Source organism: Pipistrellus kuhlii, unplaced genomic scaffold (assembly GCF_014108245.1).
Source record: "Pipistrellus kuhlii isolate mPipKuh1 unplaced genomic scaffold, mPipKuh1.p scaffold_m20_p_6, whole genome shotgun sequence".
NCBI lineage: Eukaryota > Metazoa > Chordata > Mammalia > Chiroptera > Vespertilionidae > Pipistrellus > Pipistrellus kuhlii.
The window spans coordinates 80,380,538-80,406,568 of record NW_023425562.1 but is presented as its reverse complement, the minus strand read 5'-3'; the positions used below and the strand labels follow the sequence as shown (position 1 = coordinate 80,406,568).

Below are 26,031 nucleotides of genomic sequence, written 5' to 3'. Positions count from 1 at the left end.
AGTGGGTGTTGTGGGTGGTCTGGGTCTGGCCTGTGTTTAGGGGCATGGGAGGTGAGGGACGGAGAAGAGGAAGAAATGCTTTTGAAGGTCTGTCTCTCTCCCCAATTGTCACTCTGAAACGCAGCACATGATGTCAGGTGACCAACCAAAGTGGCCATTTATAATCATCTTAGGGGACAGACACCTCCAAACCCAAAATAAACAGGCAGAGAACTCTCAGCTTCCAGTGTTCAGGAGGCTAGGAACCGAACGCTGGTGTGGAAAGATTTTAATTTTTGAGCCCCTTTAGTTTCAAGCTTTTCTGGGAGGTAAGGAGTCTGAGAGAATGGCTGGGACGCCTGGCAAGTCCACTCTGCAGCCCCGAGGGGCCGAGCCAGGGTTGCATACTGCCCATGGGCTGGGTTTCTGGGTGTCTCAGGTCTCAGATTTCTACCCGCCTCCCCGCATACTGTTCCTTGGTAATCGGTGGAAGGAGGGTGGGTGGGCAGCTCAGTGGAAGGAAAGTGGATAGGCAGTCCAGCATCTTCAGTTGGAATGGGGGCTGTTGTCACATCAGCGACTTAGGGACCGTTACCACCTTATTTGCCAAGCATCTCCATTTTGGAGGTAGTCTTCTGAGGAAACCAAGCTGTTCTTGATGCTCCTGATGTCTTATTCTCCTCACCTCATTTCATACACACACCAGCACCCTAAGGGGCTCCCACACAGGGACCCTGATGAGTTTCATACACACACCAGCCCCCTAAGGGAGGCCCACACACAGGGACCCTAATGGGTTTAATTGCTGCCAAGGAGGCTGTATCCGTTTATATTCCCAGAAGCCACATAGGGAAGGCCTGTTTCTCCCTATTCTCACCAACATGGTCCCTTATTAAACTGTTTGATCTGTGTCAGTCTGATGGGCCAGTGGTATCTCAGTGTGGATTAAGTTTGCATTTCCGAGCCCCCATTTAACGCAGTGCCCTATGGTACGGACGTGGGCGGGTGCAGGGGAGGCGGCAGATAGCCTGGGCAGTCACCTCCGAGTTTCCCTAAGGTACTCAGGTGCCCCTGTACCCCTGGTCGGCCGTGCCCTGGCTCCAGGCCCAGGCACAAGCAGCAGCATTGAGTTCCTTCTCGGTGGCATGTGTTTGCTCTGTTCTCTGACAGAACTCCCAGGCTCTTGAACAAGGACACGCTTGACGTTTCTCATGAAGACGCACTAACTGGTGGTGAGGCAGGTGCCTAGCGGCTCTTCGTCAGGAGCACCCCATGGGCCCACCGGTGCAGCCGCTGCCAGCAGCTGCTCACCTTCCTGCCTGTGTCAACCTGCTGGCACTGTGGTCCCAGCATGGTTTGCCTCCTCGACCCTGCCTGAGATCCCCGTGGTGGGTGGAAGGCCCTGGGCGAGGACAGGGCCTGACTCACTGTGGTTGGAAGAGGGACTGATGGGGCAGCCCTCCAAGGCTCCCTGGCAGGCAGCCAGGGCAGGGGTACCAAGTTGCCCCCAACAAGCAGCTTGGCCACAGGTGATCTCTGGCGACGCCCAGCCTAGCTTTGGGTTCCTGCCTCTGAGGGCTTGCGGCTTGCTGGGAGGCCAAGTCCCTTGCCAGGGATGTTTGAGCACCCGCTCTGTGGCGTGTGCAGGCGGAAGTCAGCAGACCCAAGTCTCTGCTCTCCAGGAGCTCCCGGTGGAGCAGAGGAAGGGACGGGACAGGTGCAGAGTATGAAGGAGAGCAGGTGGAGGAGTGAGAGGCCGTGGGAGGGGAGGAAGGGGCTGCTCTCTTTAGATTTCTAAATTTCCTTTCTGCTCCAAAAAGGTCTCTAGTCTAGACTCTCATTCTCCAGAAATTAATGCAGAAGCAAAACAACCCTATTATGTGGGATGACCAGCTATTAAGAGTATGGGTTTGAATCCAACACTGTATACCAGTGTGAGGATAAAGGAGGTTACCATGCTTACTTATAACATAGTAAATGTGCAGCAGACTTTTACTAATATCAGTATCATCACCGTCACCATCGTCATTACTATCATCACCATCATCATCACCATCACTGTCAACACCATCACCATCCTCCCCCCACCCTCCCCCTCACCATCATCGGAGGGAATGCAGAGCCTGCTGAGGAAAGTGCTGAGCTCCAGGTGTGGCTGCAGCACTGCTTTCTCCCCTGCTAAATCTCCAAGTTGTTCAGTCTTCATGGGGATACAAGCCTGAGCTGGTGCGGGGCGGGGCCCTGTTTGCATTTCCTCCACTGGGGCCAGGCATTTTCTTAGGCTGATCGGATTCCCTGAGAGAATCCTACTCTGCTGCCCTGCTGTGTGGCCAGCCTGCTCCTTCTAAGGAGCCGTGGCCTCACTGCTGCCGGCCGCCCAGCTGCGGAGCCGGGACATCTGGCTCTCTGGCCAGCCTGGGCCTGAGCTCCAGGAAAGCCCCGGGGTGCCGGAGATTAGCTGGCTTGGATCGGCCTCGGCCTCGGCGTCTCTCCCCTTGTGACAGCCACTTTCCACCAAGGCCTCTTGATCTCGTGGAATCCAGATTAAGTTCTGATAGTGAGCCAAGCTGGAGGCCTTCCACGGGCCTCGGGCCTGCTTGCAGCAGGGCCCCGACAGCTAGAGGGGCCGCTGAGAGGCAGGTCTGGGTCGGTGGCCTTGGCTCCACCTGCTGGGAGCAGTGGGGGCCAGGGCATCCGAGGCTTGCCCTCCTTTTCTGGACCCCCAACTTCAGGGCCCGAAATACTGGAGCCCTGTTGGCTCAGAGTCCATTCCAGCTAAAGGTGAGGGTGTTTGGGGGGAGGGTTGCACTAGTTCACAACAGGTTTCATTCGTGGAAACTAGACTGAGCATTTCCCGTCCCCCACCCCCCTCAGGCTTACTCTTTGAAGGGCTGCTCTGTCTGTAGGGGATGTGGATGCTCTGTGTTCATGGGGGAGAGGGTGTACAGGCTGGTTCAGGGCAACAGAACCCATTCGAAGGGCGCTAGTCACTGCCCAGGTCTGCATGATGTTGGCAGCTGGGTGAAAATGCCCCTTGGTCCGTCTCAGGGACTTTGGCTACCAGGAGGGTGACCTCAGTGTGGTCTCCAGGGCCAAGCCTGAGTCACTCTGAGGAAGAGGGATCTGTCCCTGCAATGAGCTGGAGAGGGCGGTTTGCCAGCTCCCTTCAGCCCAGGCAGCCCCTAGGCAATGAGGGAGGAGGCAAGCCCTGTGCCCCCCAGTATCCCCCCAGGGATCCCCAGCTCTCAGCTCCCCACAGGAGGAGGTGTCCCCGTGCCCTCGGCAGTGCCCCAATCTCTCCAGGCACTCGTGCACCTGCCTTGGGTCTCAGCTTTTCCTCTGACCCTGTGGCCCCCTGACCCCGGCCCAGTGGCATCCTTGCCCTTTAACAGCGCAGCTCAGCTGCACGGCTCCTGGGGACCAGGTGGAAATGCAGTGCAGGGTCCGCTGGCTGGGGTGCACCCGTGTCTCTGCATCTCTGACCTATCCCGGGGATGTCCTTATGCTGAAGTCCAAGGAGGAGTGTGTGAGCGCTGGTGAGCACTGCAGTCCCCACACCCCAGGGTGGCAGGCCTAGACCCTCCTGGTTCCATCGGGCTGAGGAGGGTGAAGGATGGTAACAAGACTGACTTTTTCTGACTTCAGTGGCCATGAGCACCTCTGGGCAGGGACACAGCGGCCCTCCAGAGCACATCTACGTCTGCTCCGGGTTTGTCATCACTTGTCGTGCCGGACATTCACCGTGGTGTGTACCTTGAACATGATCCTACGGAGACTTGTCTTCCCCATTGGCAGCGGGGGACTGTTCACAGGGGGAAGTAACTCGCCTGAGGTCGGCAGCGAGTTAGTGGCAGAGTTGGACTGGAACTCAGGTCTTGGATTCTGGGCTCACAGTCTTGGCCGAGGCAGCGCTGTGGTGCTTCCTGATTGTATGATGTCCTTGCCTGGGGCTTGGACAGGGCGGCAGCGCATCCAAGCTGTGGTCTCAGCCTTGGCCACACAAGACTCGTGGGCTTTTACAGCCGGGACTTGCAGAGGCTGGCGTGAGGCTGGGCACCGGTGACTTCCTGTGTGGCCAGGGCTGCAGGCAGGTGGCTAAGAGTCCTCCTCTCTCCTCTGGGGCCATCAATGCCCGCGGGATGGAAGCAGAGCGATTCCTCCTGATACAGCCTCTCGGTGGCCTTTTGCCTGATCTCTTAAAGGCGACTGTTTTTCTCCCTCAGGACTGAGCCCCAAGGGAGGTCCAGGCCCTGAGCCTGAAATGGCACAGGAAAGTAGCTGGCTGATGGTGCATATCCCTGTGGGCTCTGGCGCTGGAGACTTTCAGAAGCTTCTGGAGCCTTCTTGCTGCTCCTGAAGGCTAACAGGCTTGGTTCCACGACTCCTGGCTTCCGCTCTCAGCACTACATCTCAGCCCCAGGGCGTGAGCTCGGGTTTGGAGCCACTTGCTCAGGAGTTTCCGGTTCAGCTCCCTAGTAGCCTAGCCAGGGCAAGGTGGGAGGAGCCAGCTGCCAGGCCCCACGGCCCATGTGGAGCTCAGAGGGGAGCACGGCCAGGAGCAGCCTGGTCATGGAGCCTCGGCACTCTGCCTTGTCACCTTTCTCTAGGCGCTCCCGACCCCAGCTCGGGCGGCTAGAGCAGGAGGCAGGGCCATTCACCTCTTTGGGTTCCCCGTGGGGTCCTCCCAGCTGTCCAGGGGCAGTGCTCTGGGAGAACCCTGTGCCTGTGGCCCTGCCTGGCAGAGATGGAGACGCTGTGCCAGTCCCGTCAGTGCTGGTCACGGCAGCCGGCTTGTCCTCTGCATCCTGGAGCCAACTGGCCCCAACTCCCCGTCCTGCAGCCCGAGGCCATCTGGTGGGCCTCAGTGGGTTTTTTGATCTTTGTACCTTTTATTTCCTTCCATCATCCACCCCAAACCCGGCTTCTCAGAGAGAATATGGGTGGTTGGCGGAGTCAGGGGGACAAACCTCATTTGTGGAGTGTTCTCCATGGATCAGGCTGGCTCGGTACAGGTGGTACCCAATGTCTCATTCTCACAGTCACCTTACGATGTTTGTTTTCTCCCATTTTGTAGACAAGGTCACGGGCACAGAGCAGGCAGGTGACCCTCCCTAGAGGTTAAAACCAGGTAATAGACAAAACTTGGGGTGCAGGGGCCCCACTTTTAGAATTCTGATGTCATGGTCCCGGTGTTACCTTGGCACCGAGGCCCTGAGGATTTTTAAAACTCCCCAGTGTGGGCTTGCTTCCCGCTCAGTTCTGCCCTTTTGAGGATCTTGGAAGAGTCACCGCACCTCTCCAATGGGATGGAGATGCCTGTCCTGCCTCCCTTCTCGGGAGTGGTGGACACGCTGGGGAGGGGCAGCTGGGACTCCCCACAGAGAACGAATGTCTTTCTGGGAGAGGAGAGAGCTGGATGACCCCGAGGAGCATCTCTGAGTCACTTCCTCTGTGTCAGTTCTGTCCTCATCCCTCCACAGGGATTTGACACTTAACTGTGATGGTCAGGTGTCCAGTTGCAGACCTGCCTCCTGGGATGGGGTGCTCCTTTACATCGCAATCGATTTGGCTGACACCTCCCAAGTTCGCCATGTAACCTTTGCCCCCTCTTATTTTGGCAATGCCTCTCTTAACTGGAGAAGGGAGGGCTGCCTCCGGGAGCACCGAGTGACAACGGTGATTGTAGTGAGTGCTTACTATGTGCAGACACTTCCCCTCACAGCCCCGTAGGAGGCTCCTTCGCCCACCCGCACCAGGCCATGGGGCACAGCGCCACGTCAGAGGTCCAAGGAAAGGGAGCCAGCCCTCACCCCGTCCCTTCTGCTTATTTTCCTGGGCTGGTGGCATACATTTTCCTTTCTCTTCATGGCAATGCAGCATCGGTAACAGTGGGGAAATGTATTTTTCACCCCAGGAACCGGAGGCAGAGAAGGCAAAAGACCTGCCCTGCTGGTCCCAGCGGTGCCAATGCATCTTTTGACCCTTTAGCCTGGCATGTTGTAAGCACTGAGCAAAGCACATGGGCATGAATGGGTGAAAGGAGCCGGCCTTCTCGGGCGTGGGCTTCCTGACTCGACAGGCCATCGCATGGAGGTGCAGCGCGGTGCCGGGTGTGGGACATGCACAGCACATCCTTGGTGGCTCAGTGAGTGCCGGACCAGGAGGGCTCGGCCCCTGCCTCCCGCCCTCCCGGCACCTCCAGCCCGGCCGGTCCATCCCAGCAAACTTCTAGTGTTCTCTCATCTCAGCTGAAACCCGAGAGTGCCTTGTTAGCTGTCTTTCTCCAGCATCTGAGCCCAATTTCCAAAAAGTGAAAACTGCCTGTAATTATATGACTTTTCGATCTCAGGGCACTTTCCCTGTGATTATAATTATATTATATTATTGAGAGCTGGCATGCCAGTGGGGGCCAAGGCTGGTGCTGGTTGAAAGGACAGCATGCTGTGTGTGCGTGGCCCCCGGTTCCCGGCCCCGGAATGGATGTGGGAGCCGGCGTCAGTCTCGAGGGCAGGCCGTATAACTCGATCCGGGGCTTTACTTCCAAAAGCACTTCATACTTGGATCTCTGCTCGCCTATAGGAGCCTATTTTTCCAAATGTATTAACATCTGTGTTTCATATCAGGGCCTGTAATTGCTTTAGCCTTTTTGGCAGGAGACAAAGAGAATTAATATTTTTCAATTTGGTCATGAGCAGTCATCTGTAGCTGGGAAGGAGAGTGCCTGCTGGACTGTGGACTCAGTATGGGTGGGGGTGCAGGCTCACCAGGAGGTCATGTTTTACAGGAGTCAACCTGGGTTGAGGAAGTCCTGGGTTGTTTCACGTTAGGGCAGAAATAGGCCTCAGGGCAAATGCTAAAGGCTCTTCCAGACACCTGCTTCCTTTGTCTCCCTCCCACCAGCTCTCTAGGGAGCCCCCTCCATAATACCCAGGGCTTTTCATTTTGCCCATCTGAGGGTGGCAGGCGGAAAGCTGACACCTGGCCCACATCCAGCGCCCAAGCCCTCACAGCCCATCTGAAGGCAGGCATTGCTAATGGATTGCAGCACTCCTTCCTGCCAAACCCCTACCAGCCTGAGCCCTAAGGAGCTCCACTGCCCTAGGCAGCGCTGCTAGTTGTGTGATGTTGCTGGTCTCAGGTCGGGTTTCCCTGAAGATGACCCTGAGAGGAGGATTGTGTGTGATACTGAATGATTAGGAAATGTTTCCAGATACGGACAGAGCATGGGGTATGTGCTAGGAGAGGCAGGCACCTCTCACCCCAGCCAGGAGTCAAGGAGCTGACAAGTGTATCCCTCCCCGCCCACCAGCATTTAAGCAGGGGTCCTGGCATTCGGGCAGATTCTTCCGGTGGGGCCGTCTGTGCCCTGTAGGGTGGTCAGCAGCATCCCTGGCCTCCACCCACAAGGTAACGGGCAGCTTTGACAACTCAGGATGTCTCCAGACGCTGTCAGATGTCCCCTGCAGGCAGACCCGCCCGGGTTGAGAAGCACTGGGTGGAAGAAGGAGGGATGCAGCCCTGGATGCTCACAGGTAGAGTGGGGCTGGCCCCAGGGAGCCAGCTGGAAGAATTGAGATGCTGCACTTCCGGATGAGCCCCAGAGGAGGCTGCTGGCCCTGACCAGGTTCCCCTTCCAGTCCTCTTCCCGTTGGACTGCTCACCGCTCTTCACCTGCTAAACCATCACTCCGCCCCTGCCCTGCACCTGCTTGCAGGCTCCTGCAGGCTCCTGCGTTGGGGGCGATGGGCTCCTTGAGTGGGTCCTGGATGTAAGTGCCTTTAGAGGGACAGGATCTTTTCTCTGGCTCTTCCTTGGCGTCTGGTTGGGGCTCTTTTAAGAATATACTGGGGTCCACAGGAGGCTTCTCTTCCCCCTCAGTGTTGTGAGTTGCATGTGGGTTTGACCTTCTGAGGTGAGGCCCACAGTTCATGGGAGTGAGAGGGAGGCCGGGGGAGGGGGAGTGAGCTTTGCATATACGCTGAGACAGAGGAGCCCCTCCCCCCACCCCGAGCCCCGTCATGGGATGTTACCCAGGCATGGGCCCTGGACCCTTAAGGGAGGGATCTGTGAGGCTTGGAGCCGTGATTCCTGAGCACAGAGGGAGGCTTCGCAGGCACCACCCACAGGCCACCCTCGAGGTCCCTGTGCTGTGCAGGAAGCTGCCCCTCCAGCACCGTCCTCGTGTCCCGGGCAGCAGCCCCCTGAGCTGTGCCGTGCGGCAGAGGGGGCCCGTGGTGTGAGCCCTGACACCCACAGCATCCGTTTTGTCTTTTTCCAGCCCTACCTGTCTGGTGGTTCTGGGGGTCACTTCTCAGACAAAGTACTAGCATGCAAGTCCCTCACTCATGAGCTGTTCCCGGCGGTCCCCGAAATGTGGTGGGAGATGAGTGTCCGCCTGGTCAGTGGCCTGAGGCACACGTGGCACCGTTCACTGAGTGGGCCATGACCTCAGCCCCCCTTCCTTGCCACTGCTCTTGGGGTCAGGGGCCCCCAGTCAGAACGGCTCTCAGACACCCTGTCAGTTGGCATCGGGTTGCTCTGCTCTGTCCTTTGCTCTTGGAAACCTGGAATCCAGTTATCGCGACCCACGCTCTGTCTGCAGGCTCCTCTGTGAAGTTCATTTCCTCGCCCCGTCTGCCCGCACACGCCACTGTTCTGCCTCTGCTTTGGAATCTTAAAACAGCCTGTGGTTCTTTAAAAAAATAAATAATTAAATAAAGGTAGGAAAGATGACCCAGCAGGATAACTGTGCTTGTGTTGGTTTGTTTATTCCTTGAATGTGCGTGAAGAGGCGAGTTTACCTCCTTCTATTTCGGTCGGGAGCCGGAGGAGGAGGAAGTGGGGCAGCAGGAAGCGTCTGGGAAGATGAGGCCCATCCTCGGCACCACCGCCCACTCCACCGCAGGCGCCCGGCTGCCCGGCAGCCTGGGATTCCCGTCTCAGAGCTGGGGAGTGCTCCCACAGGCCTGGCTTTCCCGGGGGCCCCCCACGGCCTTCTGTGTCACGGCAGGTCTGTCCCAGCACTGCCATCTCCAGGGTGACTCACCTCTCGTCCCTTAGGAGGTGGAAGAGGATGATGGTCTCCAGTTTCCGGGAATTCTGGGGCCAAGCCCTGGAATTGTAAGCAAGGGAACAAGAATCGGTTCAAGTAAACCCGAGACTGGCTTTCTTCCCTGGCTTTTGTGTCCTCTGGGTTCCTCCGGACATGGCCGATGAAGGAGCTGGCCCCGAGGAAGGCGTGGCCGAAATGGCCGAGGCAAACCCCAGACAACCGGCAGCTTGTATTGGGGGTCTCCTGGGGATAATGGTTACACAGGCAGGCCCATGTCTGTGACCAGGGGGCTCAGGGTGGGCAGTGGGCCGAAGTCCTAGGGAATTGGAGGCAAATCCATTTCTGGAGACACTGAGTAAGTGGGAAAAACATTCCCTTTACTAACACAGGCTACAGAAAGTGCCACCAGAAACCTCCTTGCTGGTAAGAGTTCTCTGAGGATGCCAGCACCTCCACTCAGCGTCTATTTGATAGCCTGTGGGCTGTGCTGTGTGCTAGGTGCTGGGCTACAACAGCAGCGAGCAAAGCAGGACTGGGTCTTGCCCCCGAGGCGCTTACAATCTGGCGGGGTAAGCAGAAAATTCAGAGAACCCTGCAAGCAGATTTAGATGCCAGCCTGAGTGCCAGAAAGAGGGTCTGAGAGGGTGTCTAGTGAGGATTCGCCATTGGGGCGGGGGTGGGAGCTTCCTGGAAGCTGAAGGGTGCACGGGTGTGATGGAGTAAAAGGTAGCGGAACCGCCTGTGAAAGGCCTGGGCAGGCCGGAGTGTGGGACAGATGACAGCCTGGGGGAAGCTGGAGCCCTGGGGGCCAGGTGGGAGGAGAGGGGAATGGGAGGCAGTGTCAGGGGGACCGACCGCCAGGGCCTTATAGGCAGGGTGACTGTGCACCCCACCTGCACATCTGGGTATCATTGTGCCTCCTTTCTCTCGCACACGTTTCCCTGTTTGGACCTTCAGTTCTGCAGTCTCCCTTACTGTGGAAGACATTAGGGACTGGGCTTTTTATCCAGAGAGCAATGGGGATAAAGACAGGGCAGTTATCTGTTTGGACTTGAGGTTCAGAAAGCCTGTGAGGCTGCTGGCAATGGGGAGCATGAGGCAGGCGGGGGTACTCTCCCTCCAGTGGGGGGACATGTGCAGGCTCCCCTGAACCTCAGTGACGGCAGCATAGCACCGCCCTCCCAGGTGTCAAGGGCTTCAGCGAGCCAGGTCTATTGTAAGACGTTGAATCTTGAATGAGATCAGACGCTGTGGTTGTGAGAGCCTTAGTGGAGAGCGGGGCAGCTTAGCTTCAGGGGAGAAGGTTCACAGACACTGAGGTCTGTTCCTACCCGGAGCCTCGGGCCTCCGGCTCTGCATTGGCCATAGCTCCCATTGGACCCACAGTCCTCACTGCAGCTCCACTTGACAGACAGCCTTCAGGAGAGCGTGGCTTGCCCGGGATCACTCCAAGTGGATTATGCCCCCAGGACCCAGAGCCTGGTGCTGCAATGCCTGCATCTCCACATCCCTGACCACCCAACGTGTGGGCCCAGGGCCACCCTGGGGACTTCATCACAAAGAGATCTTGTGCCTCACTCAGATCCCCTGCTTGTTTTCTCCTGCTGTTAGGCACATCCCTGGTGGGGGAGAATCTTCCATTTCTAGCTGTGTTCCTCCTCCCTGTCCATCTCAGCCCGTGTGATGCCCATGTACACACAAGTTCAAGAGCCTCTTTATCGCAGGCCGTGGCCAGAGCAGACGTTTCTTTACAGCAGGACTTCTCAGAGCCTTTACAGTAGGGGTGTCGAACTCAATCAGAGAAGGGGCCAAAATCTAAAATCCAGCCTAAATCGCGGGCCAAATGGTTTACTGAACAGTCATAAATTGTCATTGTGATGGAAACACAGCGGAGTGCAGTGATGACAGTGTGGTGCGGGCCACATTGCAAGGCCTGGCGGGACGGATTTGGCCCGCGGGCCTTGTGTTTGACACATGTGCTTTACAGAGACACTGAGCATTATGAGAGCTCCACGGAGCAGTGTCATGTGGCACTTTCCAGCCTCATTTAAATACAGCGCCTTTTTAAAAATCTGTGACCCTCTCCTCTTCCTCTCTTGGCTATCCTATGAATGGGACGCAGTTTTCGAGAACTTCATCGACTCCAAACCCTTCAGACGAGGAAACTGAAACCCAGATCTTATGGCTGCTGACCTGCTTCCTGACTTTGAGCACCTGTGGCTTTCTGGGCTCAGGACAGGCGTGAACTTGACCCTCCTGTGAGGGCCTGGGTGCTGGCGGTATAAAGGAGGAGGGAGAGAGACAGACAAGAGGGTCATGGGGCCGGGAGGCCGTGGGCGGTGGTTCGTGCTCTGGCTGTGGGAGGAGGGAACCGTGCTTCTGTGTGTGTTTTTCCACCTTTCTCCCCAGTGACTTAATGTCATCTTCCTGGATGTGCCGTCCTGAGTGTGTTTAAAAACAGCTCGACCTCCCTGACTTCATCTCCCGCCCCCGGGGCGCCAGGCACTGTTTGGGGACTTGGTAGAAAGGCAGGGCACTCCCTCCAGTGCGAGGTGGGTGCTGGGACAGGGCTGGGTCCTCCCCAGCCTGGGGCTCAGGAGGGGCCCTCCCTGGACCCGAAGCCTCGCAGCTGCCACACACACTTCCTCCTGTCTCCTTTGATCCCCTTCCTGGCTTCCCTGCAGGGCTGTGTTTGCGTGCTGGTCTGACTCCAGGTGCGTGGAGCTGGCTTCCCGACCTGACTCATCCTTAGCAGCAGCACGCCTGTGTCCTCCATGACATCATGGTAGCCTGGGAGCGCTCTGGCTCCTCCATGGCGTTCTCTCTCTCTCTCTCTGAGGCATGTCTTCCGGGCCCAGCAGCAGTTCACCACACGGAGGGCTTTAGCGTGTCCAGCCACGTGGTTTTCCAGAGAACCACAGTGAAGGTGGGAGTGAGGGGTGTGAGCACCAGGGAGGGAGAGCCCACCGATCACCGATCACCGTGGGGGGTGAAGCCGAGGATTTCCAGCCCCTAATGCCCTCCCAGCCTCCTGGTCTCCTAGGACCAGCATTTTCCCGGGACAGCGGCCTTGCAGGCTCCGGCCACCAGCCACCTCCTGCTCCCCGTGCGCCTGCCCCTCTTCTTGTCCTCTCCTCGTGCTCTGCATTCTGTCCCGTCTGCCCGGAGGCCCTCTCTGCCCTCTGGCTGCAGTAGCCCTGCTTGTCCCTGACCTCCCTCGGGGAGCGCTGCCCAAGGAGTGTTCTCCCTGTGACAGCCCAACACCCCACTTCCATCTGCACCCAGAGGACGCCTCCCGCCCCCGAATCCGGGCTTCACGGCCCTCATGGTGCGATGTGCTCACGGCCCCCGGACCCAGAGCTCCGGCTCGGCTTCCGCAGCACCTCTGGCTCCAGCTGAGTGCCAGGAGCGAGCCCATGCGCCCCCTCTGGCTACTGTAACAAGTTACCACCAGCTCAGTGGCTTCAGGACCCCACGTGGACGCTCAGTTCTGGAGGGTCCTCCCGGCTAACATCAAGGTGTTCCCAGAGCTGTGTTCCTCCTGGAGGCCTGGGAAGCTGTTCCCTCGTCTCCCAGCTGCTAGGGGGGGCCCGTTCCTTGGCTCCTGGCCCTGCTGGCAGTCTCATCACCGAGTCTGCTGCTGTCCTCGCATCCCCTCCAACCTGTGTCCTCAGGGGGCCACCGGGCAGTGCAGGAGCATCTTCTGTCTCAGAAAGCCTCACCGGAACCACTTGTCCAAAACCCTTTGCCACAGGAAGCCGCCCATTGTCAGGGGCTCCATGTGCCTCCTGTCACTCTCCCTCTGGGCACCCTGCTCACTGACTGAGGTTGCGTCCGTAACGCCTCGGCCTCCATGGTCTCATCGGTAACGGGGGTTTGTGAGGGTGTTCAGCTCGTTGGGAGAGAAGGGTGAGGGGAGAGACTGTCACCAGGGCTCACTGCATGGTAGGTGCCGAGGCCCCGCCACCTGTCTTGTGTCTGCTCCCCGGGGACAGGCTATGTCTGAGGGCGCAGGGGGAGTCACGTCAGGTGGGAGGTGTGACGGAAAGTGCTTCCGTCGCCCCACCATAGGTGGAGGCCAGATTCTCACACAGCCACCAGCGGCCGGTGTTTGAACCGAGAAGCAGCTAGGGCAGACTTTCAAGGTCCCGGCTGGCTGTGAAGCCTGGGCCACTGGACTCATCGCAGGTCAAGGGTCATCCCCACAGCCGTGCAGCATGGAGGGAGGAAGTGTGAAACCAGGTCTGAGAAACAGACTGTCCCAGGTGTGAGGCAGTGCCCACTGGGTAGCCAGGTGGATTGTGTTTCTTGAGGCTCCTGCTTCTGCCTGGAGTGCCCCACTTCCGGGAGTCTCAGCACAGGGAACCCCCACTTCCGGGAGTCTGAGCCCAGGGAACCCCCCACTTCCCTGAGTCCCAGCCCAGAGAATCCCCCACTTCCCTCAGTGCCAGCCCCGCTCTGCCAGTTTCAGGGCTGGATTCCCTGAGCTGGGTGTGTCCAGGGGGTGACATCCTGCCTCCCACGTGAGGATCTTACTGCCAGGGGAGTACGGCCCTGAGATCACAGTCTCTAAATAGTCTCTAAAGAGCCAGAGGGAGGGAAAGAAAGGACTTTCCACCTTCCCACGCTGGAGATTTAAAAATACCCACTTTCCATCGTGGTAGAACTTTCCAGGGGAAGGTGGGCTGAGAGACGCTGATGGAAACAGCTCTGGAGTACGTGTGGCTCCCCCCCCCCCCCCCCCCCCCGCCCCCATGGTCCTCATGGGTGTCCCTGGAGGAGAGCCCACAAGCCCCAGCAACACTGTCCCCAGGCTGGTGGTTAAACATGAACCTCCCACCCCATGGAGTTGGGTCACCAGTGGTTCGTGCCTCACACACAGGGCTTGGAGGAATCTGGGTTTCAGGCAGGAAGAAGTGACCTCCTGGGTCTCCCTATGGTTTGAAGACGGCAGGAATGCCAGTTTGTATCTCTGCTCGCTGCCTCTGTCAGCCTGCAGGAGGGGCAAGAGCCAGGCCCCCACTGTTCCACAGACCCAACAGAATGTGGAAATATGTGGCTCCCAAATGGATCTTGCTTTTTGCAGAAACAGAACTGTGCTCATTAATTGAGACAGCGTTGGCATGAATGGAGTGAATTGTTGCTGAAACTCTGTTGTTAGGGCATGTAGGCTTTTCATGCATAGAAGTGTAAAACTTAAAAATGTTATTAGTGCACCCAGCTGGTGTGGCTCAGTGGTTGAGCGTCAACTTATGAACCAAGAGGTCACTGATTCCATTCCTGGTCAGGGTACAAGTCCAGCTTGTAGGCTCAGTCCCCAGTAGGAGGTGTGCAGGAGAGAGCCGATTGATGTTGTTTCTCTCTCATCGATATTTCTAGCTCTCTATCCCTCTCCCTTCCTCTCTTTCTAAAGTCAATTAAAACCTATTAAAATATTATTAGTATAATTACATCAGATTCTATATTTTGGACCCTGTATGTTGTCTTTGTCCATTTTTTAAAAAATACAGCTTTATCCAGATATATCCTTGTAAAGTATATAATACAGTAGTTTTTAGTATATTCAGAGTTGTGTAGAAAATACCACTATTCACGGTTAGAATGTTTTTATCACCTCCAAAGGAAACTTGACACCCATTAACAGCCACCCTCCCCCATACCTCTCTTCCTTGTCAGCAAGGAAGATCTTTCTGTGGATCTGCCTCTTCTGGACACTTCGTGTCAATGGCATCATACAACATATGGTCCTTTGTGTCTGACTGCTTTGCTAAGATTTCAGAATTCATACAGGTAGCAGTATGTGTCCGTGCTTCGTTCCTTCTAATAACTAAAGGATATATAAAGTCCATCTTAGCCATGTTAGGGATTTGCCATGTTTTGTTTATTCACTCATTAGGTGGTGGGTATTTGAGTTGTTGGACTATTCTGAATAATGCTGCTATGAATATTCGTGAATAGGATTTTTACTTCTCTTGGGTAGTAAAATTACTGAGTCATATTGTAACTCCATGTTTTACCTTTTGAAAAACGGCTGTACTGTTTTCCAAAGTAGCTGCCCCATTTTATTTTCCTTCCCACAGGATATAAGGATTCCAGTTTCTCCCCACCCTTGTCAACACTTATTATTGTCTGTGTTTTTGGTTTTAGCCATGCTAGTGCGTATGGAGTTCTATCTTATTGTGGCTTTGGTTTGCATTTCCCTAAGATGTTGATTATCTTTCCATGTGTTCACTGGCCATTTGTATATCTTTAGAGAAATGTCTGTTCATTTTGGCTTTGTCAATTTTTGGAATCAAAAGCACTGGTGTTATGATACTAGCTTTACAATTTGCCCTCTTCCATTTTCTTGATCAATATATATAAGAAGAAATTATCTGTTGTTAATTTGGTAAATTTGGTAAAAAAAAAAAAAAATACAGTATAAAACCATCTAGAGTGTAGGGATGGGAAAGGTTTCTGATTCCTATTTCAATTATTTAATGCCCCTTTTCACCAATTTTAGCATTTTGTATTTTCCCAGAAATGTACATACTACATGCTGTTTTATAACCCCTGCTTTCTTCGTTGCATATTTCTCCCTTGCCAAGAAGCGTAGCTTCACATGGCCCCGGATTCAGCTCTGTGTACGTGCCTCGCGTTTGGACAGTCCCTCTATGGAGATGGTTTTCTGTTTTCCTGGTGTAAACAGTGGGACTGTTGCTTGGGTTCCATCTCCGTCGGGGACAAACCACCCACAACCCAGTGGCTGAAACAACAGTTATTTTATTGCTCAGGAATTCGGGCCGAGCTCAGCCGGGTGGTTCTACTCTGTAGTGTCTGACGAAGCTGGGAGCTTGCAGGGCTGGCGTGCCCACAATGGCACCCCATCCAGGGGCCAGTTTCTCTCATAGACCTTCCTCCTCCACGGCCTCTGACCCCTCCCCCTCCTAGGACCTGTCTCTCAGCAGGGTAGTCAGATTTCTTGATCTAGTGGCCGGCTTCCCAGAGAGAACTGCTAAGCCTCTCCATTCTAGCCCTGGACCTGGCAGGCCTCCCTTCCGCTGGTCCTGTATGGACAGCCCAGACCCAGAGGCAGGGCAGACAGCACTCATTTGTGGTATCACCTGTGGTGTGGTGATGGGAGGAACTGTTAGTGATCACATTGCAGAAGCTCAGCTGTGAATATGCGGTGCACTTGCCTGATGAGTGTTGGGGTCAAGTGACCATCCTTGAACAGACGGCTGGTCTGTATGGACCTTTAGAAGTCACATAATGACTGAGGCCAGGGCAGGGAGGGAGTCCCCAGAATTCCCCGGGTCTTTCAGGGGATGACTTGCAGTGACTGTAGAGATGCCCCAGGCCCTTGGCAGTTTGTCCCAAGCTGGTCTTCACTGGAGTCTCACCAGTTTCTGAAGACGGTGGCGTTACCCTCACTTTACGGAGGACAAAACTTGAGGCTCAGGAGTTAGCTGGCCTGACCCACTTGCCTTCTCCATTCCCCACCACCTCGAGCTCTGCCCCGTGCAGTATTGTGATAGTAACGTGCACCATGTGGGATTCAACAGCTTCCTGAGTCTCTGGTCCCATGTGCGAGGGTGCGGTTAGGAGGTGATGGCTTCAGACCTCGAGTCTGAGGTCACTTACACAGTCTCTCACGCGGACTGTGGGCTTCGCCTCGGAACCTCACTTTGCTTGTTTGTAAAATGGGAACAATCATCTTACTGTTGGGGAGAGACAGAGGCTGGAGCAAGGAAAGCCCCTAGAATTTCAGCAGCAAGAGAGAGAACGCGCCTGGTCTTCTTGGGGCCCCTCACCCCAGCCTCTCCCACCTCTGCTTGCAGCTGGGCTGGGGCGGGAGGCCATATGTTCAAGGTACATAACTGGGTCACAAAGGGCTTGTTCTCCTGCTCGGAGAACCCCTGTGCTCTCTCTAATGAGATGCTCCAGCTCCAGGTGGCAGCGAGGAATCCCCACTTCCCACCCGTCCGCCTGTACTCGCTGCCCAGCCGTTCGACGTGGCCATGCTCCTGTGGGCGGACTCAGGCCTGGCTCCCCTCCCTCCGCAGAGCCTGGGCTAGTGTCTCACTCTGCCCACCTCCAGGCTGTCTGTCCCCACCCGAAGCCAGACTCTTCCCAGGTGCCCGGGACAAGGTGCAGGGTGTGGCGGGAGGAGGGCCGGAGCGCTCACACGGCGTCAGGGCGTCGGCACTGGCCTGCAGCGCGGGCCCTCTGTGTGCCACGGCCACCGGAGGAGCTGTGTGGCTTGGCGAGGCCGGCACTCACCCAAGGCCCAGTTCCGGCCCTCAAGTCACCATTGTTCTCCTCGCCACGAGGGCCCATCCCGACAGCTGGTCACGTTTTCCTACAAAGAGCAATTCCCAGCACAGTTACCACCCAGGCCGTGGTGCAGGTGTTCCCACGGCCCCGGAGCTGCCGTCGGCGAGGAATTGTTTGGGTTCGGAATGGTTTTCTTCTCTCATGGAGCTGTTGAGGCCCCTCAAAGGACTCAAAACGTTGAAACTTGGAATCCTTAGAATTAAAGAGATGTTATACTTCATATACTTGAGTCTTACTATTTAGGAATGTAAAATCCATCCAGCCACCCACCCATCCACACATCCGTCCTCCATCCCCTACAAGGTCACTGAGGTCTTGCCCATTTTGCCACTGCAACGTGTGAGGAAGAGAGAATGAAAGGGCCTCCCCTCCCAACACCTGAAGCTCCTGAAGATGCTGCGGAGCCGGGAAATGAGGCGAGTCTGCTAGAGCCCGATGGCCTGGGCTCGAGTCCCAACTGGGCAGCTTCCTGGCTAAGTGCCCTGGGCGAGCCCTGGTTTTACCATGTGTGCAATGGAGTTGATAACGTCCTATGACTTAGGCTTGTGGGAACTGAAGGAGACACTGTGTAAAAGCCTTGGGACAGTGCTGGGCAGTCACCCAGCAAATGTGAACTTCCTGTCGTCCCTGAGACGCCCAGCCACGTGGGGGTGGCGTCATTCCTGCCTTGCTGCACTGCCCCACTGGCATCCTTCTAACAACTGTGAAGGGCGAGCTTGGCTCCCAGCACCTGTCTCCTGTGGGCCTCTCTCCACACCTCCGGCACCCCTTTTCCCACGGGAGATGCTAAGGGGTGTCTATACACCCGCTTTTGGGAACTAACAGACGTCCTCCCGCCTCCCCCTCCCACGCAGTCCTCCTCTCCATCGGTGTCTGGGTCACCGGTGGCTGAGCCTGCGTCTCCTCTCTCGCAGGGACTCGGACCTGTTCCTGCTTGACAGCCGCACCCTCTGGGCCTCGGAGGAGGGCTGGCTGGTGTTCGACATCACGGCCACCAGCAACCACTGGGTGGTCAACCCTCGGCACAACCTGGGCCTGCAGCTCTCCGTGGAGACCTTGGACGGTGAGTCAGCCCCCGCCCAGGTGGTCCTGATGCAGCCCGTGCGGCGGGGCTGGCAGAGGCTCCTGGCCAGGCCCATGCTGGTCATCAGAGGGCTTCGCTGCCCCCTCCCCATCTGCCCTCAGTGTGCAGCCTGTCCCTCCACACAGGAAGTGGCTGCTAGCCCCTGTGCGCGAGGTGAGCACACGGCGGCTGCTGCCGGGCTGGACAAGGCCCTGCTCTGAGTGCGGTCCGCAGCGCAGGGTCAGAGCTCAGACGCCCGCCCGCCAGGGCGCTGCCTCAGGACCTGCACTTAGACGAACGAGTGCCCGGGAGCCGGCTGAGCACCTGGTCTGAAACGTGTTGCTGCGTCCCCTGCACCTCAGGACGCGGGCTCTCCTGGGCATGTGGGATGCTTAGCAGCGCCCCGGCCCTACCACCAGTGCTCGTGGCCTCTCCCATTTTAACACCCCAGATGTCTCAGCCATTTCCAGATGCCCCCTGCTGAGCACACTTGCCCCTGGTAAGGACCACTGCCCGGGGTGGGGCAAGGCACTCAGCCCTTCCAAGAAACCCTAACTGTGGTCCTGGTCGCAGACACTCGCTGTTCGCCTGCCCCTCCCCCAGCACCGTTCACTGACACCCCCCCTCCCCAACTTGTTCTCCAAGATGGGCAGACAGGAAGGCGTGCCGGGAGCTAGGCTGGGCCCAACAGTGTACATTCCTTCTTCCCCCAAAGTATGTTTCTTTAAAAAAATTAAAAAAAAAAAAAATAAAAAATTATATATATATATATATATATATATATATATATATATATATATTATTGATTTCAGAGAGGGAGGGGGGGAGAGAGAGAGAGAGAGAGAGACATCAATGATGAGAGAGAATCATTGATTGGCTGCCTCCTGCATGACTCCCAACAGGGAATGGAACCATGACTTTTTGGTTCAGAGGTCAGCGCTCAACCACTGAGCCAGGGCAGCCAGGCTGAAGTGTGCTTCTTATTAAGTGGAGATGGTTTGGGGGTGAGTAGCTTCTTCCTGCACCGGTGTTAAGGAAAACCAAAACCATTTGTTGTAAAATACGTGCCCATGGCTCCGACTTCAAAGGCTGCAGGTGTGTGCTGCCTCCCCCGCCGCTAGGTCCCCTCCCGGAGGCCCCATGCTCTCCTGTGACTGGACCTCCCCAGGGATGCTGTCCGGGCGCCCAAGAATTACACGTGGACTCTGCTCCCTCTTTTTATTCCCCCCACACAGCGTGGCAGTGCTCAGTGTCTCCCCCTTGCCCGTTTCCCGTGATCCGGAGCTTCCTCAGTATTTGAAGGCCGTGGTGCGTTTGTGTGTATGTGGTGTGAGTGTGTCTCTGCCTCTCACACGCGTGACTGCTTCAGAGCCTCCAATCCTACCCCCGCACCCCCCAACCCCACCCCGTGCAGGTAACAAGAGGGCCTGGGCCATTGGGTTGTTCCCCGATTAAATGAGTTGATACAGAAAGGGTTTAAGATGCGCCTTCACCTGCATTGGAAGCCCCGGGTCCCTTGTTAAAGGCGCTCTGGTTCAGCAGTGGGGCGGGCCTGGGGGCCGGCATTTCCAACCGGCCCCTGACCAGGGGGGCTGCTGGGCCCTGGGCGGGGCTGTGAGTGTGGGGGCTGAGAACAGGGCCTGGCTCACAGGACACCCCGGGTGAGAGCGGGTGCCGTTGTTACTGCTGCCGACAGTGTTCCCCAGCCCCTTGGGAGGGATGCCCAGGTGTTTTCTGATCTTTGGTGCCTGCACACGGGGCTGCAGGAAAACCTCCGTGTAAGCGCCCTTGTGCCCTCGGGTGAAGGCAGCTCCAGTGCCCGTGCCCGACAGTGACTCTGTGTGTGGATTTGAGATTGTTACTTTGCCGGTCAGGGGGGTCATTCCAGCGGCAACCCGGCTGCCGTTCACCAGGCACCTGCTTCCCGACTTTGTCAGCACAAGTTCTCAATCTCCTCCCTCCCTGCTAATCCGGCAGCTGACGGACAGGATCCTGGAGTTTGGCTTAGCTGTCCTCTGCCGGCCCTCCCTCTGCCGTGTGCCGGCCCTCCCTCTGCCGTGTGCCCGGCCCTCCCTCTGCCGTGTGCCCAGCCCTCCCTCTGCCCTGTGCCCGGCCCTCCCTCTGCCCTGTGCCCGGCCCTCCCTCTGCCGTGTGCCGGCCCTCCCTCTGCCGTGTGCCCGGCCCTCCCTCTGCCGTGTGCCCAGCCCTCCCTCTGCCCTGTGCCCGGCCCTCCCTCTGCCCTGTGCCCGGCCCTCCCTCTGCCCTGTGCCCGGCCCTCCCTCTGCCCTGTGCCGGCCCTCCCTCTGCCGTGTGCCGGCCCTCCCTCTGCCGTGTGCCCAGCCCTCCCTCTGCCCTGTGCCCGGCCCTCCCTCTGCCCTGTGCCCGGCCCTCCCTCTGCCGTGTGCCGGCCCTCCCTCTGCCCGGCCCTCCCTCTGCCGTGTGCCGGCCCTCCCTCTGCCGTGTGCCCGGCCCTCCCTCTGCCGTGTGCCGGCCCTCCCTCTGCCCGGCCCTCCCTCTGCCGTGTGCCGGCCCTCCCTCTGCCCGGCCCTCCCTCTGCCGTGTGCCCGGCCCTCCCTCTGCCCGGCCCTCCCTCTGCCGTGTGCCGGCCCTCCCTCTGCCCTGTGCCCGGCCCTCCCTCTGCCCTGTGCCCGGCCCTCCCTCTGCCCGGCCCTCCCTCTGCCGTGTGCCGGCCCTCCCTCTGCCCGGCCCTCCCTCTGCCGTGTGCCGGCCCTCCCTCTGCCCTGTGCCCGGCCCTCCCTCTGCCGTGTGCCGGCCCTCCCACTGCCCGGCCCTCCCTCTGCCGTGTGCCGGCCCTCCCTCTGCCGTGTGCCGGCCCTCCCTCTGCCGTGTGCCGGCTCTCCCTCTGCCGTGTGCCGGCCCTCCCTCTGCCGTGTGCCCAGCCCTCCCTCTGCCCTGTGCCCGGCCCTCCCTCTGCCCTGTGCCCGGCCCTCCCTCTGCCGTGTGCCGGCCCTCCCTCTGCCGTGTGCCCGGCCCTCCCTCTGCCGTGTGCCCAGCCCTCCCTCTGCCCTGTGCCCGGCCCTCCCTCTGCCCTGTGCCCGGCCCTCCCTCTGCCCTGTGCCGGCCCTCCCTCTGCCGTGTGCCCGGCCCTCCCTCTGCCGTGTGCCCAGCCCTCCCTCTGCCGTGTGCCGGCCCTCCCTCTGCCCTGTGCCCGGCCCTCCCTCTGCTGTGTGCCGGCCCTCCCTCTGCCCGGCCCTCCCTCTGCCGTGTGCCGGCCCTCCCTCTGCCCGGCCCTCCCTCTGCCGTGTGCCGGCCCTCCCTCTGCCCGGCCCTCCCTCTGCCGTGTGCCCGGCCCTCCCTCTGCCCGGCCCTCCCTCTGCCGTGTGCCGGCCCTCCCTCTGCCGTGTGCCCGGCCCTCCCTCTGCCCTGTGCCCGGCCCTCCCTCTGCCCTGTGCCCGGCCCTCCCTCTGCCCGGCCCTCCCTCTGCCGTGTGCCGGCCCTCCCTCTGCCCGGCCCTCCCTCTGCCCGGCCCTCCCTCTGCCGTGTGCCGGCCCTCCCTCTGCCCTGTGCCCGGCCCTCCCTCTGCCGTGTGCCGGCCCTCCCACTGCCCGGCCCTCCCTCTGCCGTGTGCCGGCTCTCCCTCTGCCGTGTGCCGGCCCTCCCTCTGCCGTGTGCCGGCTCTCCCTCTGCCGTGTGCCGGCCCTCCCTCTGCCCTGTGCCCGGCCCTCCCTCTGCCGTGTGCCCGGCCCTCCCTCTGCCGTGTGCCCGGCCCTCCCTCTGCCATGTGCCCGGCCCTCCCTCTGCCCGGCCCTCCCTCTGCCCTGTGCCCGGCCCTCCCTCTGCCGTGTGCCCGGCCCTCCCACTGCCCTGTGCCAGCCTTTCCTCGGGAGTGCCCTGTGCACCGTCTGCTCACACCCTCTGCCCACTGTGCTCATCAGGCATTCGTCTTCCCTTCTTTATGTTTCAGAGACGTTTGGCCCTTGGTGGTTTGAGCTGCAGATAGTTTCCCAGTTCGTAGCTTTTCCTCTGACTGTGGTCAGTGCTGGGTACGGCTGAGTGGATTCAGACAGCGCTGCTGACTTTGATAATGGTGACCTTTACCGATCCCTAGGCGACCGCTTGGGTCTGGAGCTGCCCCTGTGCCTGAGCCTCAGGAAGCCACTCACTCTCCTAAGGCCACGAGCCCCACAGGAGGGCCACGGAGTGGAGAACCACTCTTGTTTTGTTTCCAGGCCGCTCACTTTTCACTGATGGTCCCCTTTCCTGCCCTCCTCCCACTGTCCACACCCTGACACTTAAAAGTGGGTCCTCCCAGGCACTGGGCTTTCCAACCTTTTGCACGGGTCAGCTCACTGCCCGCTGGCTCAGGTGCAGCCTGGGGCTTGTTTTTGGGTGGCCTGTGAGCTTAGAGTAGCTCCCGCCTTTTTAAGCGGCTGAGAAAAATCAAAAGAAGGCTGTGTGGTGACATGTAGATTATGTGAGACTTCTGTCCCATGTCCACGAGTCAGGTTGGTTAGCTCACAGCCACACCCACTGATTTATGGGGAGTCTAGGGTCGCTCTGTGCTCAAGCAGCAGAGTTGAGTAGTTGTAACAGAAAGCTGGAGCTGTTTACTCTCAGAAATGTTACAGAGAAAGTTGCCAATCCCCGCTGAGGATCAGTCAGTTACGTGTGAGAGTCACTAGGTGGATAAGCAAAGCAGATTCCCCGCACCACCTACCAGAGCTCGTATTTGGCCGATGCCCATTGTGCACCTCCTGCCGGGGAACATGGCACAGAGGGTTCCACACTTTTTTGGCAGTAACATCATCCAGCCTTCCTTTTTTAAAAATATATATTTTATTGATTTTTTTACAGAGATGAAAGGAGAGGGATAGAGAGCTAGAAACATTGACCAGCTGCCTCCTGCTCACTACCTACTGGGGATGTGTCCGCAGCCAAGGTACATGCCCTTGACTGGAATCGAACCTGGGACCTGTCAGTCCGCAGGCTGACGCTCTATCCACTGAGCCAAACCGGTTTCGGCAAATTTCTCCCAAGCCGCTGTGGCTCTTCCTGGGGATGAGGCACAGTGAGGCAGAGGTAGACCTGGTTTCTCTCTTCAGGGCGTGCTTCCCTGGACTGTAGCTATTGCCGAGGCCTTCCAGCTGCACCCGGTGGGTCCTGAGCTTCTAGGTTTGGTTTTCTCCCAAGTGACTCTCAATTCAGTCCCCTGGTGTCAAGGGTGCTATCTTCTTTCTCCCTGAGTCTGGGTCCCCATGGCCCTTGCCTCCTGCCCTGTGGATGAGGCTCAGCACTGTCGAGGTGGCACAGTGGATGGTCAGAGTGTGGGCTCCAGAGCTGGTAGACTCCCCAGGTTCAAACCCGGCTCTGCTGTTTCTACCACGTGACCCCGGGTGAGTCACTCCATGTCCTTCGTCTGGAAAGTGGGGTTCATAAGAGTTTCCGCCTCCCAGGGTGGTTGTGAAGGATTAGGTGAGCTCATGCAGGTGCAGAGCTTAATTGCTCAACCTGTGGTTGCGCCTCTGCTCAGCACAAGTAAGCGCTTTATGCCTTTCATTGTCTCCCGTCATCCTCACCATTCCCCAGCGAGCTGGGTGCTGCCACCGCCACCCACGGCACATGGAGACTGACGCCCCTAGGACGTGGCGGGCTCTCCATTCCAGCTGCTGCCCAGGACCCCTCGCCATCCACGGGGACTGTGGCCTATTGGTCATGAGATGCTGCCTACAGTCAGCAAGGGTGGGATGCCCTGGTGCCCTGTCTCTTCCCTCCCAAGTGGGCACTCAGGGACTCAGCCGCTTAGTGTGGTGCCTGGGTCAGGGGAGGGGCAGTTTGCCAACGGGCCAGTGGCCAATTAGGCATGTGGATTTTTGGATCTCTGGGGAGTGAGATAAGAAGCAAGCAAGCCTAGTGTTTCAAAGAACACAGGCCTGGCCATAAGGTTCTTTTCTCCTGACACAGACTTTGTCCAGCACTAGGGCGGCACCGTGAATATACAGGTTCCTGCCCCCCGCCCCCCAGACCCCCGGTGGCCAGTCCCCAAGGGTGGGCCCGGGAATCTGCCTTTTCTCACAAGCTCCTTGGGAAACTTGGGGCCTAGGTCAGCAATAACAGCACTGTGGAAAAGCTGTGCCCTATGTTTTGGGGTACCCCCACTAATAAGATGCTACCTAGGCCGATGGGCTCCCTTTATGATGTGGATCTAAGCCTTTCCTGTTAGATGTCTACACTGGGTAAGACCAGCAGGGCCTTCTGGGGGACTGTGGGTTCTGGAGTTCATTTGTTGGGCAGCCTGGTGCCCACCTACTGTGTGCCAGCCTGAGCTGCATGTAGAGACAGCCTGGTCCCTGCCCTGGGACCTCTCACCAGCATTAACATAACTCCATGAGCACCGCTGCCTGGGGCAGCACCTGGACAGGTCGAGTCCCTGGGTGGTGGCACCCATGTCCAGCTCTCACTCCCCCATCACGAGGAGACGGGGCACTGAGTCAGGGGTAAAGCATCTAATCCTTGTCCAGACTGAGACAGCACCCTGCAGCCCCTAGGCAGTGGCTAGAACACAGAGCCCCACCTGCCAGGGCCTCAGTTTCCCCACCTGTACAATGGGTATGTTAGTGACTGAGGTGGGTGAGCTTGTTTCCATCCTAAGGAGGCTCAGACATCACAAGCCTTTTCTCGGAAGCTTTATGCTTGGCACGAGGTGAGCCCCCGCCCACCTGGCCTCCAAATGCGGCCTCGGACCACCCAGGCAGCCCGTGCCTGTTCCCCCTTCCTCTAGCCGTGGCCCTCCTGTTAGTCACCCCTAGGAACGGCGCAGCTGGGCCCCGCTCTGGGGGGCGGAGGGGGAGCATCTGGCAGGAAGAAGCCCACAAACTCCTGGGCACCTGTGGCTCACGGGGAACCAACTGGAAGCGTCCCCTCATCTCCAGGATGGGACCCTGCAGGAAGGAAGCCGAGTCTGCCTGTCTTTCCCTTTTATGGGGGGATGAGAACAGCTGGGTGGAGTATGCCCTCCCCTTCCCCAGCATACAGGCTGCGCCCCCCACGGGTGGGTGGGAGAGGAGAGGAGGAGGGGACCCTGAGTGGAGGGGTTCTGACACATGTGGCCCCATTGGGGTGGGAGCTGGCCTCCGCAGACGGCCAGGCGGGGCTGGGGCAGCCGAGCCCTCACTGCAGGCCAGGCCCCGGCCCGGCTCCTGCGCGGGACCAGCGGCGGCACTGCCCCGGCCCCCGACAGCCTCTCCCAGCAGCCTCTGGGCGCCTGGTCCCTTCGTCCGCTCCAGGGCTTCATGACGGTTGGGAGGAAGACGAGCGTGAATTCATGCCAAGTGCTGAGGCCTGGGCCGGGCACCTGTCTGTGCTCGTGTTAGGTATTATTTTTTAAACTTGTCTTTATTGTTGAAATTATGGTAGGTGTCCTCTTTTCCCCATTGCCCTCCTCCACCTAGATATTGTGTTGTTGGCATGTTTAATTTTCACAGTGCCCCTGCCCATGTGTTTGCCAGCACTTACAGAGGACACTGAGGCCGGGAAGGCCAAGCAACTAGACCAAAGACACTCGCTCTAGGTACGCTGTATGTCACCATGGAGTCTGACTCACGTTTTGCTGAAGAGCCTTCTGAAGAACGTGGTCCCCAGGGACCGGACGAGGGGCCCTGTG

The 26,031-nt window shown here is 58.2% G+C and overlaps 1 protein-coding gene across 1 annotated transcript in view; it reads left to right on the top strand.

Annotated features, from left to right (window-relative positions):
• BMP7 (bone morphogenetic protein 7) overlaps nt 1-26,031 on the top strand; it is a 75,989-nt gene that overhangs the window by 33,043 nt on the left and 16,915 nt on the right. Inside the window, exon 3 of the mRNA XM_036418748.2 lies at nt 18,262-18,410. Within this exon, the coding sequence (XP_036274641.1) occupies nt 18,262-18,410 (149 nt within the window). The remainder of the gene's footprint in view (nt 1-18,261; nt 18,411-26,031) is intronic.